Source organism: Mus pahari, chromosome 10 (assembly GCF_900095145.1).
Source record: "Mus pahari chromosome 10, PAHARI_EIJ_v1.1, whole genome shotgun sequence".
NCBI classification, from domain to species: Eukaryota; Metazoa; Chordata; class Mammalia; order Rodentia; family Muridae; genus Mus; species Mus pahari.
In genome coordinates this window covers 31,770,742-31,787,060 of record NC_034599.1, presented here as the reverse complement: position 1 = coordinate 31,787,060, position 16,319 = coordinate 31,770,742, and the positions used below count along the sequence as shown (strand labels likewise).

Genomic DNA, 16,319 nt, shown 5'->3' with positions numbered 1-16,319 from the left:
ACTAAATGTAAACATACCAAAGCTGTAGCCAGGGGCTTGAAGAGCAAACCCTTTGGTAGCTGTTTATTTCTTGGGTGGGTAGGGGAGCAGGGGTGGGGGTAGGGTATAGGGAACTTTCGGGATAGCATTTGAAATGTAAATAAAGAAAATAATAATAATAATAATAATAATAATAATAATAATAATAATAATAATAATAATAATAATAATAATAATAATAATAATAAAATCTAAAAAAAAAGAACTCAGGCAAGTGCCATACACTGTCCTTACAGAGCTCTGTGGAACTGCACATAAGGAATGGTCAATAACCGCTGCCTAATACATCTTCCTTACTACCTCATTAAAGCAATTTTGTGTTTGAATGCCTCTCTCTTCCAAATGGTTCCAAATACTCAACTGAGAACTTATAATTTATATGTTATTAAAAAAAAAAGGACCGGCTTCTTCTGCTGGACAACAAAGCCCAAAACTCCTTTTCCCCAAATCTGTTACTCACAGCTTGACTGAACATTTACCCAAGACAGATCACTGTTACTACTGTTCATTCCAAACAGACAGAAATCCTGAGTATGGGTTCTGAGAAGACAGTTGTTCCTGTCTTGATGGTGACAATTTACATCCATGGACTCGGCTTTGCCACTGAGTTTCTGGAGGCCAGGGCTCAGGAGGTTTGCCTTAGTGTCAAATAGTTATCCCTCTGGTCTGAAGACACGAAGGTGGTCAGGCTCCAGATTGCCTTTGCGCTCATCCATGATGGCAACATGTTCCGTGTTTCTGTTACTATGCTCAGCAGGACCTCAGTGGTTTGGCATAGATTGGCTCTAGCACATGATGAGTAAGAAGCAGGAAGAGGCCTCCAAGAAAGACAGCACTGAGGAAAGCCAGCAGGACATAGCGGCCGATGAAAAAGGCGTCCACAATCTGGAGAAAGAAAACATCAAAATGGAATCTCTTGCCACTCCAGCACCCTGCCTGTGTGAACCTGAGATCTGATGGCTGTGCCCAGAGTTTCTTTGTAACTTCAAGTAGCATCCTGCCCTGGATTCCCTCTGCATTTGATTAAGAAAACTTTCAGCTTCCTGAGTAGAAAATGCAAGGTTTTCACAGAAAAAGAGGAGGAGGATGTGGTGGTGAAGGAGGAGAACTAAGAGGAGGAAGAGCAACAACAACTAATAATAATAAGGAACAGGAAACAAAAGGCTCAATTTAGGGGAAAGAGTAGCTTTCAGAATGAGGTGACCCTGAAGCTTTCATCAGAAGAGTTCTGAACCCTAATTGCAAGGGAGTGAGGTAAAGTGGCCACTTATCTAAGATATTAAAGCACTAAAAGGGTATGGAACTTGCCCCATCATACAGTTGGTTGCCTAGTAACCAGTCATATGGGAAGCCCTAATTCTACTGGTCTTTGTTGACAAAAACCTGTATCTGGTATTGGCTCTGCCCAGACGTCTGCTATCTACTTCCAAGGAACAGAGCTCTATATTCCCCAAAGCTAAGCAGTGGTGCTTAAATAGGTAGGGAAAGCAGGTATCATAAACCAAATGAGTGCCTAACTTATTTCACAGAAACCATGAGAAGCCATTTCTTGGAGTGTTAACAGAGTCCTTAAAAGCTAAAGACATGCTGGAGGCAGAGGTGGGAGGATCTCCACTGTATTTCAGACCAGCCAAGGCTACACAGTAAGACCTTGTCTCAAGAAACAAAACAGAATGAAAGAAACAGCAGAAAATACCTTCAGGAAAGAGATGTGAGATGGATACAGTCAGAGAGGTGACATACTGCTGGCTGTGCAGATGGCCATAGACGGAAGTCATGGGCCAGGCACCGGGAGCAGCCTTTATAGCTGGAAGAAGTCAGCAAGCGGGCATTCTTCCAGAACCGCTGGAAAGATGCACAGCCCTGCCCACCCTTGGTTATAACTCGGGGAGATTGGTGATGGACTGCTAACTCACACAACTGTAGATAATAAATCTACAGTAGAAACCATTATGCCAGCAGGAATTTGTTACAGCAGCAACAGAAAGCTAATACAGTGTAGATGCACAAACTACCTGAATAATCTAAGCAGTGGTAAGGGTGAGATCCAAAGACATCAAGAAGAAGGCTGCGGCCACCCCAGCTGCTCCAGAGACTACCCCAACACTCAACTTACAACCAAGGTCAGTTTGATAAAACAGCTCTAACATAACTTTGACCTTGGCTCTGGTACTGAACAAGTCTCTCGCGGGCTACATGTTTGCTCGCTCGACTGTTTCACTTTTTAATTAGCCAATTAGCAGGCCTTGGGTGCAGAAGGCCCAGGCCATGTATTATTGATACACTATTGAGCCAGGCTGCTGCAGGGGCCAGCTCTCAGAACCTGAAAACGAAAACTCTGATTCTGCTGGCCATGCTGACAAACATATTTTGCGCAATCCCAATTGTCTCCTGAGTCCGAAACTCATGACAGAAGACTGAGATTGATTTGGAAAGGATGCTTGCTCTGTGCCTTTTCCAGTAGTCACATCGACGACAATTGCATATATGGCAGTGTGTATCACTCTTTTCTCCTAAAAACAAAGAAACTGGGGTAGGCCAGTTGCAGAAAAGAGCCTGACACCCATGGGAATAACTCCTGGAATCTGTGGTAAGCATAATTTCCCTTAGAGTTTCCAGAGCTAATTTTCCTCCTCTCACTGTCATTAGTCTTAGGTAGAGCTGGAAGTATGTGTTCATTTTACTTTAAAAAATTATGTAATTTTTGTGGACTATATCAAATTGACAATCTCTCAGGTCTGGAAAATGGTCTTTGATATTCTACTGAGTTCCAACAAGTGTGAAGATATTTGGGGGTTGGGGGGTGTGATTTTTTGAGACAGGGTTTCTCTGTGTAGCTCTGCCTGTCCTAGAACTCACTCTATAGACCAGGCTGACCTCAAACTCTGAGATCCACCTGCCTCTGCTTCCCAAGCACTGGGATTAAAGGTATAGACACCACTGCCCAGCAAGTTTGAAGATTCTGAGGACAGAACTCGGCTTAAATCCTTGCTCTGCTTTTTTCAGGACAGTGTGAATTTGGGCAGGTCACCTGACCTTCTTACCCAGAAAACAATAGTACCTAACTTAGGGTTGCTGTGTGGTTTCAGTGAGACAATGTAAACAAAGTGTTTAGCCCAGGACTCAGAATACAGTAATCCTTTAAGAATGCATGGCTTCTACTTCAAAATTAAGATAGCTATTGGAAGGAACCAGAATGCCACAAGAAGATGGGCAGACAGGTCAGAACCCTTAGCAAGAGCCAGTGGGTCTGAGACCAGCTACACATGGTAGAACCAGAGCCCTGGGTCAGGAATGAACCAGACCACGTGAGGTCTGCAGAGGTGATACAAATCTATTTCCAGAAGTCTAAGGGATGAAGAGGACAGGCATTAGCATAGACCGCATCTGTAGCTTCACCTTCTGCTTCCCTTGGAAAGGCTCCTCTTACCCACTGCTCGTGATGAAAATGATTCTCTTGATACCACAGTGGGAAAAGTCAAAGATGGAAAATCATGTCACTCAGCACCCTGAGAGCACCCTCCCATTTTGACCAGGATCTGAGACCCTGAACCAATGCTAGCAGGAATGGGGAACACCAGGCTTACAGCCTAAGCCAGCCAGTTCCTAGTTCTTAACTCTGCCTGTCTCTCCACACTGCCAGTCAACTTGATGCAAGGGACAAATGACAGCCACCAGGTAAATCACCGCTTGGTGGTCCTGCAGGTGGGATTCATAAGACCCTTTCCCAGGGCAGCTCCCTTGGAGCCCCATCGGTGTTTGAACAGCTCCCAGGGCAGGGTGGAGGGGCTGAGATTAGGGGCAAAATGAAACCCAATAGCTTTACCTTCATTTCACCTTCTGGGGCTGGGAATTCACTGGCTCGAGGGAAAAGCAATAGGACTGTAGTAATGATCAGAGCTCCGAGGAAGACAAAGACGATGGAGAACCTGGGAGCAGAGAGACCCGAGTATCAGAAGCACTGCACTGTGGACAGTCTAGTTCTAACTGTGCTGACTTCTAACTGGACAAGCCTGTGCTGGTTTGTCCCTGGGGGCACAGTCCCTGAAGGTTCACAAAGTCCTCCACCTCAAAGCCTTGCTTCCCAGACAGGTGCCAGCAGGGTATATTCCTATTCATCCCTGGTGACTCCCAATTCCTAACAATGGGAATTCATAGTTTTCTGCACAAAGTGTCTATTCATGCACACAGACATACATATCCCTCCCATTCCCACACACCTTTGTTCGTTCAGACCAGAATACTTCGACAAATACCGTAGCTCTCCATTTATTACTGACACGACTCTGACAGAGTGTGTATCTCAAGTGTCTCCGGGATTAGGTTATGGCTTGCTACAGAGGGCCAGGCCAACTCACTGTAAACTTCAGTGTCTGTGGGCCCAGGGTAGAGCCTTAAGGACTGGACCAAGCATGTGCCATAAATCTGAACAATTAGACAAAACTTCTACCTACAACTCCCCAAGGAACTCAATAGCAGTCAAAGTGAATTTTCTTGTCAGCGCTGGTCTCCCTCCCACCCTCCATCTCCTCCACAGTGAGAACTGAAGAACACGCTTCCGTTCCCCTCCCACCTCTGCCTCAGAGCATAAATAACACAGTTAGTGCTTATGATAAGAGGTTAAAATGCAACTCGTTCAAACTGCCAGTAATTACAAAAATGATCTTCTGAATTCTAAATGTTTAATGAGCGTCAGCGATTTTTGCCTCTAATTGCTTTTACCTAGGACTCCCGGCTGGAAAGAATGCCTTACCTAGCTATCCCGGAGGCTCTGGATAACAGCGCACACAGCAGCAGCACCAGCACCCAGATCAGAGCGAGGAGGAACACGCCAGCACCCACTCCCAGTACCATGCCAGCCATCCTAGGGGACAGAGAGCAGCATTAGCCTCTGGTTGCCTCCCTCCCCCCAACCTCATGTGCACCTACTGTTCTTACAACACAGAAAGCTTGAATCTTGATGGCCAGTATGTCAGGAGGCTCACTCATGGTGGGTCTTTAATTTTCAGCAATGTCCAGCCCCAGAGTCCTTTAATGAAAACTGGGAATGCAGAACCCAGAGCTTTCTTTCTGTGTGAATAGGGGTGGGGACTTCGGGATGGGGGAGAGCACAAGGCTGCCTTCTGCTCAGCCTATTGTCATTTCAAATTCAGCCTCTTCAGCTCCACTTTGACTTCTGGAGCCCACATTAGAAATCTGAGCTCTTTTCCTCCACAAACCCTAACCAAGTCTTCTCCGAAGGCTGCAGAAAGCCAGGGCTTCAGTTAAAACTGAGGTATGAACTTGGACTCAGCAGGCAATCACAAGACAGAAATTTCCACTCTGTTGTCAAGTTTTTATTCACAGAAGGAAGAAAACGCCCAGTCCCTAAGAGAACAGACATCAACCCTCTGGGTACATATGATATGCTAAGTGCTTTATAAGACCTGGCCTGTTTAGTCATGGCAGTTAGAAAGGGATTACATCTGAGCTATACAGGAGGCTGGTTAGTGTTGGTTTTCTAGTTGTGGCTCACAATAGGAACTCCTTCTTTCAGTTCTTGAGACCACAGGTCTAAAATAGAAGTGTCCAGGCGGCCGCGCGCGTGCCGCTACAGGATCCGAGGGAGGGTGCTTCCTTGGGTCTTCCAGTTTCTGGTGACTCCAGGCATTCCCTGGCTTGTGTCTCCAGTAACTGTCATCTCCACATGACATTTCCCTTCTCTGTCTTCTGTCTGCCCAGTATCACCAGATTTAAGGTCTAATCCCATGTGCAAAGATCCTTTTGCCACATAAATCGCATGTACAGATGTTGAAAGTCAGGATATCTTGGGGGCGGGGCACCATTCACTTCACTAACGAGGAACACCATTCTAGAGCAGGTTCCTAATTTTCTTTTTTATAGTGGCAGAGACAGATCTTAGGAAAACAGATCCTTCCTCAAGTCTCTGGGTCTGTTTGCCTGGTGCTTTAAACACAATGGCATAGACTGAGGTATTCCAGTATAAGCTTGTTGGAAAGAGACTCTAAGCAAGAACTGGGAAAGGAAAGGGGAGGGGGAGGGGGAGGGGGCAGATGGGAGGAGAAGGGAGAAGGGGAGGAGGGGAAGGGGAGGAGGGGGAAGGGAGGGGAGGGGAGTAAAAGGGGAGGGGAGGGGAAGGGGAAGAAAGGCAAGTTTATTCAATCACCATTGTGCTGTGCCCACCATGGAAAAGCATTGTGCTCCTACTTAGAGATGCCAAAGGTAAATAAGATACATATTCCAGCAAGAGCTTAAGGTCTACTAGAGAACAACGTGATGCAAACACCTATCCATATTATATACTTATTTGCAGCAAAGGCAAAGCATATTGAGACAGAAGGTGGGGTACCAGCACTTGCACACTTGGGAAGCAATCAGTGTGGCGGGGTGGGGGAGTAGAGTGAGTTCCCACTTGCCTCTGTCATCCCTGCAGAGCACTCTGCCCTCATTAGAGCCCCATGGACGTCATGTCCGTAACTGTAGCACAGCGAGTACTTCCCTGTCTTCAGATCGCTGTACTTGATGTTTCCAGAGGTAGGGTTCTACCATCAGTTTTGGTGATTTCTGTAGCTAGATTGTCCTCTCCTCATAGTTCATAATGTGGCTTCATCACAGGAAGGTCGTCTTCAGAAAGCCGTTCCCTGACTTGCCATCTAAAGTAACTCTCCAAAGGAGTTAGTCTCTCTTTCTTTCAGAGCACTCTTCACTGTAGTTAATGACCCAGGCTCCTGCACACCAGGCAAATGCCCTACCTGATCTATAGCCTTAGCCTCCATGGTTAGCTCTTCTATCCATTTGTTTACAAGTTCAATTTCTATCTTTTTGTTTTGTTTTGTTTTGTTTTGTTTTGTTTTGTTTTTCGAGACAGGGTTTCTCTGTGTAGCTCTGGCTGCCCTGGAACTCACTCTGTAGCTGAGGCTGGCTTCGAACTCTGAAATCCGCCTGCCTCTGCCTCCCAAGTGCTGGGATTAAAAGTGCACCACCACTGCCCAACTTCTATCTCTTATTTCGATAATAAACTCCTGAAGACTGAAACTGTTTTGCCCACCCTGTTCTCAGCATAAAGATTATGTAAAACAAATATTTGCTGGTGAATAAATGAAGCCATGCTGACCAGTCTGCAAAATTCAGGTGATGGGGAGATAAGGCCACAGTGGCAGGGAATACACAGATGATGGGAACTACTGGTTAATACGCCTCACGGGGCTAACAGAAGAAGATGGGAACAGCTGGTTAACGCCCTACGCTGGGCTAACAGCGGAAGTGCCTAACAAAATGGAAATTTTAAAACCATACATGGAAAAAGGTAACATTCTAAAGTGCTTTAAATTTAACATACCCTCAAAGCCCGATGGGTATGCTGGAACTGGGATCAAAGTCCACAGTGGTTCTGACTGGAGATGAAGGCCTAATAGGGTTCTCCAGTGGTGCCTCTGCCCAGCTCATAATGCACAAAGACAGTTAACGCTGGAACCTCAAGGGGCCAAGCTGTGTTTGAATAGACACTGAAAAATCGGCTAAGGACTTAGTTAAGGCTGGCCAAGTGACTCACTCAGGCCGAGGTTAAAAAAAAAAAAAAAAAAAAAAACAACTGGAAAGAAATCTAAATCCTAAACCCTACACGCTCTGCAAGCAGAGTTAAGGTCCCACTATTAGGCATCATGGGGTTCCTAATAGGAACTATAATAAAAGTGAGAAACCTACAGGATCCCCAAGAGGCTAAAGTTGCTGTTGGGGTACCACTCAGCAGGCATGCAGGGTTCCTCAAGAATAAATCTGAGCGGACTGGGGAGGTGCGTAAGTCGGTAACGTGCCTACTGCACAAGCAAGTCCCAATCTCTCGCACTCATATAGAAGCAGTGGTGGCCATCTGTAATCCCAGCACTGGGGAGTGGGGAAAGGAGGGTCCTGGAGCTCACTGGTGGTCAGTCCAGCCAACTGGTGAGCTCCAGGCTCTGAGGGAAATCCTGTCTGAAAAATAAGATGGAGAAGCAACCAAAGAAGACACCTGGCATTGACCGCTGGCCTCTACCAAACACTTGCATATGCATATTAGTAACAAGAACTACTTCGCACACAGGAACACTTGAATACATACATGCATACACCTACATAAGCATACACCCAACTTTCACACAAAAATTTTAAAGAAAAATAAATATGAAATAGGCTGGGAGGTTGGGATCAATGACAGAGCAGTTGCCTACCACAAATGAGGCAGTGGGTGCAATCCTCTGGGCCACACAGAGTGTGAAAGTTTTCATTTTATTATGCAGCAATGATCATAGTAAATGTAAGCACCCAAGAGTTGACCACTGAAAGATTCTCATTCTGGATTTTTTAAAAACAATTAAAAGTAGCTCTTTACATAAGTGACAGAAAAGGCATGTGAGAAAACGCTGAATTTGAAAAAGACACACAAGGCAGACACCAGGAGAGTGATGGCAGGGCAAGGAGGGAATGGAGGCAAAGCCACCCTAATACACACGGAGCTCCTAGCTTCACAGTCACGTAAACACGCTGGCACTGCTGAACTGCACGCTGCAAATGGCCAGGATGGGGAACTTCATCTTGTGTGATGTGCCACAAAAGGGTAAACCAAAATAAAATAGTTAGTGGGGCAATATTTGTAACAAGAAAGCATATGTAAAGATTTGAAAGTATCAGTAAGAACAAGTTTAAGAGACATAATTTAGTCTGAGATGTAACCCGGAGCACATACGATCCTCAAAACCTCCAAACACACAAACAGACAAGAGCACTACAATAAATGGCACACCCAAGTTAATGGATTTCACCATTATTTCAGAAACAGATAAGAAGAAAAAAATGAGAACCAGCTTCACACAGAGGATAACTGAATGGTCAATACATGTAAAAAGTCCTTACCTCACTAGCCACCAGAAAGACGCAAATTAAAAACCAAGTGAAGAATCTTTATTTGTCTACCAGAGTGGCCAAGAGGACAATGGCAGACAGTCTATAGGGATGTAGACCATTATGCACACGTCCATCATACGCATGGCGGCATCTGACAGTGTGGGTGAATTTCACAGGCATCAGCCAAGGGCAGAGTGAAAAGTTCATTGTAGACTCCAATTACATAATGTTCGAAAACAGGTCCAACTGCTCCAGGGCATTTTCGGGAGTCTGTTTACCTTGAGTGATGGAATGGGGCCTGGATGATAAAACTGTTCTTTGATCTGGGTGTTGGTTACCTGACTCTGTAACTTTGGTAATCTGTACCTAGGTATACACTAGGGGGTTATGCCATTTCTGTATGTGTTATATTTCAGTACAAAACCTTTTCTGAGATGACTCAATGTCATTAGAGAGTTAATAAAATAAAGAGAGCTACTTTTTTTAAAAAGTGAAATACACTTTTTAAAATATAATTTTTTTTTTTTAATTTGGGACTGGTGAGATGGCTTAGCAGTTAAGAGCACTAACTACTCTTCCAGAGGTCCTAAGTTCAATTACCAGCAACCACACGGTGGCTTACAACCATCTGTAATGGGATCTGATATCCTCTTTTAGTGTATCTGAAGACAGCGACAGTGTACTCACATACATATAATAAATGAATCTACATAGTCACATACAACACATGACAGCCAACAGAATGTGGTACCCCAGCATTTCATGTCATTTAGGGGTTGTGGGGGACAAAATGAAAGTACTGATGTGAAACAGGTGGTCATGAGCTCGCTCTCTTTCTCTCTCTTTAAAGATTTATTTATTTATTTTATGTGAGCACACTGTCTCTGTCTTCAGACACACCAGAAGAGGACATTGGATCCCATTACAGATGGAGGCCACCATGTGGTTGTTGGGAATTGAACTCAGGACCTCTACAAGAGCAGTCAGTGTTCTTAACTGCTGAGCCATCTCTCCAGCACCATGATCTATCTCTTAAAGCTAGGTGATAGGTGAGGTGATATTGCCTTCACTGTCATCTAAACATCTGAATAGAGTTCAAACTGGCATAGTAAAAATAGGCATGCATATGTACACATGTGTAAATAGGATTAAGCAAAACACATATTTGTAAGATTTTTGCAGCTAAAATTATGCAACTTTATGCAAGGGCCTTGAAAAGTACCTGGATAGTGGAATAAAGCAGGCTTCACAGAGAAGTAACTCACACTTTCAGATGGGATGGTTTAATTAAAAGATCTCAATTTTTCTTCACGTGAAAACTCAGTGCAATTCTAACCAAAATCCAAAAATACTTCTTTTTTAAGGAATGGGAAAATGAATCCTAAATTCACACAGGAGAGTAAAGAGCCAAGAATAGCCAACACCACTCTGAGAACAAGGAATGGCAATGTGCTTTTCTTGTCACCAACTGCCACAGACATGTTATGAAACCAAGGTAATTAAAACAGTGCGACAGTGGGACAAAGACACGTGGACCAATTGTATGAAAGTGGAAGCCCAGACACAGATCTGGGCATTTGTGAGAACTTCATACTCCCTAAGAAGCGGCTGGCTTCACGGCCCAGTTCATAAAGGGCTTCACAGTGGTGGTAACACAGATGATTATCTAACCAGGAAACAATGAAACCCGACCTCTACTCTGTAGCATGTACAGAAGTCGATTTTTAGTGGAAGTAATTCATAATGAAACGGCATATGTTTAAGTGTATGAACGTTCGGGCTGACGACACGAGAATACATAATGAAGTACAGTAGTCAGATGCTTGCCTAAACTTAGCATCACCATGAGTGCGAACGAAAGCTCCGCATGCAGACCATGCAGGTGTGTTGTGCTGGCAACTCAAATACCACGAGCTGTGCTGCCTTCAGTTAGATGATTTTTCTAGACTGAGGAACAAGTTCCAAACCACAGATCAGTATAATTTTTCCCTTGAATTACATTCCTGGAAATTACACTTCACTGAACTGTGCCAAAAATTACATTATGTTAACACGAAAAATGGAGTTAGGTTCTAGGCCCAGATAATTATTAAATGAATATCCTAGAGGGCACTGGAAAAAAAGTTATACAAGATGCAGGGTGATTCTTCATTTGAAGACTGTCCCAACACTCCACAACATCCAACATTCTCAGCTCTCTGGCATATTCCAACCACAATAATAACTAAATATGGCCTCACAGATCCTCAAATGTCCCTTGGTGGCACACACCTCCCTTGAAAGTTCAAAAAAAAAAGTTCTAGAAATTCTCATATAAGGAGACACACATGAGGGCATTGTAATTCCAATAGCAAAGAAGAGGTAAAAGCTACACACCTATCAAATGTATTTATTATATTCTCGTCACAGACACTTGGAAGGAACAGACATGAGCTATATACACGGACACATGAATGTATCTCAAAAGCAGCGCTGAGTGACAAAAGAAGGTTGCAAGCCAGGAGCAGTGGCCTGGGTCTGCACTGCCAGGGGGACTGTGTCTGTAGTGGAGGACTGAGGCAGAAGTGTCTCTAGAACCCGGCTAGTGAGGCCCTATCTTAAACAAACACAGACATAAATACATACGCAAAAAGAAAGAAGCAAATCAACAGCTGCTCTTTCTTTTTCCTCTTCCAGGGACAGGGTTTAGAGACACTCGGCCATGACGAGTGTTTGATATGCTGTCATAGGTTTTCCTACAGTACAGCCTCTAAGAAGACGAGGCTGTCTCAAGCCCCTGGCAGCAGGATGGTTCACCTTTATACCAAGAAGGTTGGGAAAACACCCAAATCCACAGGCAGGGTGCATCCAGGCAGACTTCAAGGGGTTCCTGCTGTAAGACATAGAGTCCTCATGAGATTGCCTAAGACAAAGCAGCAGAGCAGCAGGGCCACAGGACCTGTGGTGGTTCCACAGGTACTAAGTGTGTCCGCAATGGAGTCAAGTGGCTTTCCTTATTGAGGAGCAGAAAATCATTGTGAAGGCATAGAGTCAGAAAGCAAAATAAACATGGAACTTTTTAAATAAATTTTAAAAAAATACCCATATACAACCACCAAACCCAGACACTATTGCATATGCCAGCAAGATTTTGCTGACATGACCCTGATATAGCTGTCTCTTGTGAGGCTATGCCAGTGCCTGGCAAAAACAGAAGTGGATGCTCACAGTCATCTATTGGATGGAACACAGGGGCCCTAATTAAGGAGCTAGAGAAAGTACCCAAGGAGCTAAAGGGGTCTGCAACCCTATAGGTGGAACAACAATATGAACTAACCAGTAGCCTCCAGAGCTGTGTCTCTAGTTGCATATGTAGCAGAGGATGGCCTAGTTGGCTATCAATGGTAGGAGTGGCCCTTGGTCTTGTGAAGATTATATGCCCCAGTACAGGGGAATGCCAGGGCCAGGAAGCAGGAGTGGGTGGGTTGGGGAGCAGTGTTGGGGGGAAGGTATAGGGGACTTTTGGGATAGCATTTGAAATGTAAATGAAGAAAATATCTAATAAAAATTAGAAGAAAAAAATAAAGCTTGAGGGGAAAAAAGTAAATAAAAGTAATCTGTAAAAAGACATCCGAAGTATATGATTTACATTTTGAACTTAAATGAAGTTATCTTCAATTATATACATATATATATATATACATATATACACATATATACACATATACATACAGCAAAAATATAATGGCATGGATACTGGGCTGGGGAAATGGTTTAGTCAATAAAGTGCTTGCCCTGAAAGTGGGAGGAATGCTTTTAACTCCAGTACTGGAGACATAGAAGACAGGAGGATCCTTGGAGCTGGTTGGCCAGCCACTCTAGCCTAGTTAAACTCTAGATCAATGAGACGGTGTCTCAAACGAAGTAGACCAGAGTTCTTGAGGATGACCCCTGAGGTTATCCTCCAGCTTCTGCAGGCACAAACATGTAAGTGCACCAACTCAGAACATACATAATAAACAACAACAACAGAACAACGAGTATAAATTGTACACAGCAATTCTGGTGTCTCTGGGAGGGAGGAAAAAAAACGAGAATAGGCCCAGCAAAGAGAATAGAAGGAATTTAACAATTTGTGATGCTTCATTTCTTTAGGATAAAAACCATGAGCAGAATGAGAATATTGATCTGGCTGGCAGACGCCACTATTTACTACATTCCCCAAACTAGAGATTTCAATAGCCTCTAGTTCTTAAACACTTGTGAGACTTACTTTTAAAATTGTTTTCAATGTTGATTTTTTATTGTACGTGCACTGGTCTTTTGCCTGCATATATGTCTGTGTGAGGGCATCAGGTCCCCTGAGACTGGAGTTACAGACAGTTGTGAGCTGCCACGTGGGTCCTGAGAATGGAACCTCCGTCCTCTGATAGTGTTCTTAACTGCTGAGCCATATTTCCAGGCTGAGATGTATGAGACTTCTTCATTTTCATAAGATAACTAATAGCTCGGCTTGGTGGTTTCAGGCCTATACTACTCCCTGAGTGGCTGATACAGAAGAATTTCAAGCTCAAGGCCCAGCTGGGCAATCTGGTAAGACTGTTTGAAAATAAAGTTACCAAACAAACAAACAAACAAACAAACCGACAGACAAACATGAGGGAGGGTCAGAGTTACCCAGGGGCAGAGCTCTTGCTCAGAACCAATCTCCCCCACATCAGAGTGTACATTACAGGATTTGGGAACAGAGAGCAGAGACCAGAGGCGGGTGATTAGTTAGGAGATGACCACAGTTCTCCAGATAAGAACACTTGTCTTAGCTATGGAAATGGAAAGGGGTCAAAAGAGATATCAGAAACAACTAGCCTGACTGGCTGAGCTGATGGGGCTTCCTTGAAGGAAACATCTATTTAGGATTAGCCGTGCTGTTCTGGATATCGTACAACAACCTGGAAGACATGAACAAACTCTTATCACCTAGAAGTCAGGATAAATGACAGCTGAGGCTGGGGACATCTGAAGCATTGATCTTCCATCCCCACAGATGCTGACAGGCTCAGGTGACATCAAGTTACACCTATGGTATGACTCTTAAGTGATAGGATACACAGCTCCGCACCCTTCATAACCAAACCATTCTCTTGGGGTTCTTTTAGATTTTTTTTTTTTTTTAGTGGTGTGTGTGTGTGTGTGTGTGTGTGTGTGTGCCTGTGTGATGTTCGTGCAGGCGCTTATGGAGGCCAGAAAAGGACATTAGATTCTAAAACTGGAGTTACAGGGGGCTTTAAGCCTGGACTGAGCCATCTCTCCAGCCCCAGTGACCTTCTGATCCCCCTGCATCTACCTTTCCCGAGATTATAGGTGTGTGAACCACTCCCTGTTTACGACTCACTAGGGATAGAACTCAGGGCCTCATGCATGCTAGGTGTGACTGTGCCATCTGAGCTACAACCCCAAGTCTTGAGAATAGCTAAATTATTTGTTAGTGAGATTTGATTAAAACAAAAAAGTGCCCATTTACTTATGACTCAGAATACCATCCAAATATGTTGATGCTTAAGCCGACACAATTTTAAGAGTACATTCAAGTAATCTAGAGTTGGAAAACACAACTTATATAAATTTAAACACGTTGTGTAGCACTTGACAAAAGCAAGACAAGGTCAGGAACTTTGTTGTTTGTTTTTCTCCCTGTGAAGAGGCTGTGAGGTTCCTTATAAACTTTCTCCAGACCCTTTTGAATCTTTATGTCCTGAATTCTTCCTCCACCTAAGGTCGGTTCGACTGCCCCTTTCACCCAATTTCCAGAGAAAAGCGAAAATCATCCTGCACCCAGGGCTCACTGGTGCTCGCCACCAGGCTGAGGATCTTTGGTTGGTTGTTTTTCTTTTTCCGAGACAGGGTTTCTTTGTGTATCCTTGGCTGTCCTGGAACTAGACCAGGCTGGCCTCAAACTCAGAGAACTGTCCGCCTCTGTGAGACTAAAGGCAAGGGCCACCACTGCCCGGACAAGCTGAGAATCTTAAGGGAGAAAACTAATACCTGTTTCTGAGGGCAGTTTACTGTCTGGGGCAGATGGAAATTACAGATAAGGCAGTGTGGTTGGAGGCTGCTGGTGGATGATACCTTGCCCGTACCCCAAATTTCAGGACCAAGTCCTTGAAAGCAATAGAAAATGATAGGTTACTGGACAGGATTGCCTTTCTGGAGAAATCTTTTTGTCCCGGGTAAAGCTTTGTAGACTAGGCTAACCTCGAACTCACAAAGATCTGACTGCCTGCGCCTCCAGTGTGCTGGGATTAAAGATTAACGTCACCACACCCGGCTCTGTTTTCAACTTTCTTTTTTCAATTGCTCATTCCAAACCTTCCAAAGTAGTTAGAATGGCCTGGTGTGGTAGTACACATGTCATCTTAGCATTCAAAAGGTTTGAGGCCTGCCTGGGATATTTAGCCAGGTCCATTACAAAAATCAACAAACTGGCAGAGTGCGAGCCCACACTTTTTTTTTTTCCTACTTTAAAAACTTCAGCCGCATTTGGGTCTTAAAACATTAGGCTAATGCCTCCATCTTTGTTGGTTAATCACCTGCACGTCTGGACAAAATCAACTGTCACGACTCCTAAAGACTAGGTGACACCTGACTGAACTGCAGAAAGAGGGTGCATCAGCGTCCTGCCCTTTTTACTGGGCAGGCAGCGATTCAGTCTGCAGGGTACACCCCACATCAGCTCCCAGCACCGCAGCTGGGAACACTGGGATCTGAGCAGTAATCCCAGGCCTGCGGCCGGGATGACCTTCGGTGGTCCGCGCGCCTCCCGCCCTCCCCTTCCAGGCGTCTGGGGCCAACCTCCGGTCCTCACCTGGCTCTCAGGTTCCTCACCAGGACTCACCCCTCGCTCTCTGTCCCCTTCACCCGGGCTTTGGTCTACTTTGGACGAATCACAAGTAGGGGTTCATTTAAGAAATTTAAAATGGACCAATCAAAGCCGCCCTTTCAGCACTTAACGTCTTCCTCACTAGCTGACGTTTGCTTTGGCTCCAGGCAACGCAAAGCGTGGTGGGTGGGTACTGTAGACGTCAGTCTCCTTTACGCCCTTCGATTGGTCGATATGTACTGTCCTCAGTTTCGATTTGATAGCAATGCTTGTCAATCACACCTCGGTAATGATTAAACCCTTGGACAATAACGGAAAGACTGTTTAATAGCTTCTTGCTGTTCCGATTGAGATTGCTCCGACCGATCTAGACTGCGGAGAGCTGTTCCGTGGTTAAGACACCAGCTCCTGCCCCGCCATCTGATGACCAGTCCTCAGGAGGAGCCTGGGATTGTGGGACAATCCCACAAATCGCTTGGCATTTCAGGGTCCCTAACATCCCTCCTGAATTGAATGCAGATCACTAGTTAAAATAACAACACAT

The 16,319-nt window shown here is 44.6% G+C and overlaps 1 protein-coding gene across 3 annotated transcripts; it reads right to left on the bottom strand.

The window, feature by feature from the left end:
• Window positions 1–259: 259 nt before the first annotated feature.
• Window positions 260–15,829, bottom strand: Tmem218 (transmembrane protein 218). 3 transcript variants are annotated; one of them, XM_021207769.2, is made up of 4 exons: window positions 15,791–15,829; window positions 4,793–4,903; window positions 3,866–3,968; window positions 260–924 (listed from the first exon to the last, which is right to left on the bottom strand). In XM_021207769.2, exons 2-4 carry the CDS (start codon window positions 4,900–4,902, stop codon window positions 790–792), a joined length of 348 nt encoding a protein of 115 aa, XP_021063428.1. In that variant the 5' UTR covers window position 4,903; window positions 15,791–15,829; the 3' UTR covers window positions 260–789. The 3 variants fall into 3 exon arrangements, with proteins under 3 accessions (XP_021063428.1, XP_029399266.1, XP_021063429.1); XM_029543406.1 differs by having other exon boundaries at window positions 15,761–15,824; XM_021207770.2 differs by having other exon boundaries at window positions 15,726–15,816.
• Window positions 15,830–16,319: the final 490 nt, after the last annotated feature.

What these genes read in the sequence shown, in the direction of transcription:
- Tmem218 (XM_021207769.2), bottom strand. Translation starts at nt 4,902, where the DNA reads ATGGCTGGCATGGTACTGGGAGTGGGTGCTGGCGTGTTCCTCCTCGCT. An exon ending in AGAGCCTCCGGGATAGCTAG is followed by an intron (nt 3,969 to 4,792) that starts GTAAGGCATTCT and finishes CTCTGCTCCCAG; the next exon opens with GTTCTCCATCGTCTTTGTCT. An exon ending in CCCCAGAAGGTGAAATGAAG is followed by an intron (nt 925 to 3,865) that starts GTAAAGCTATTG and finishes TTCTTTCTCCAG; the next exon opens with ATTGTGGACGCCTTTTTCAT.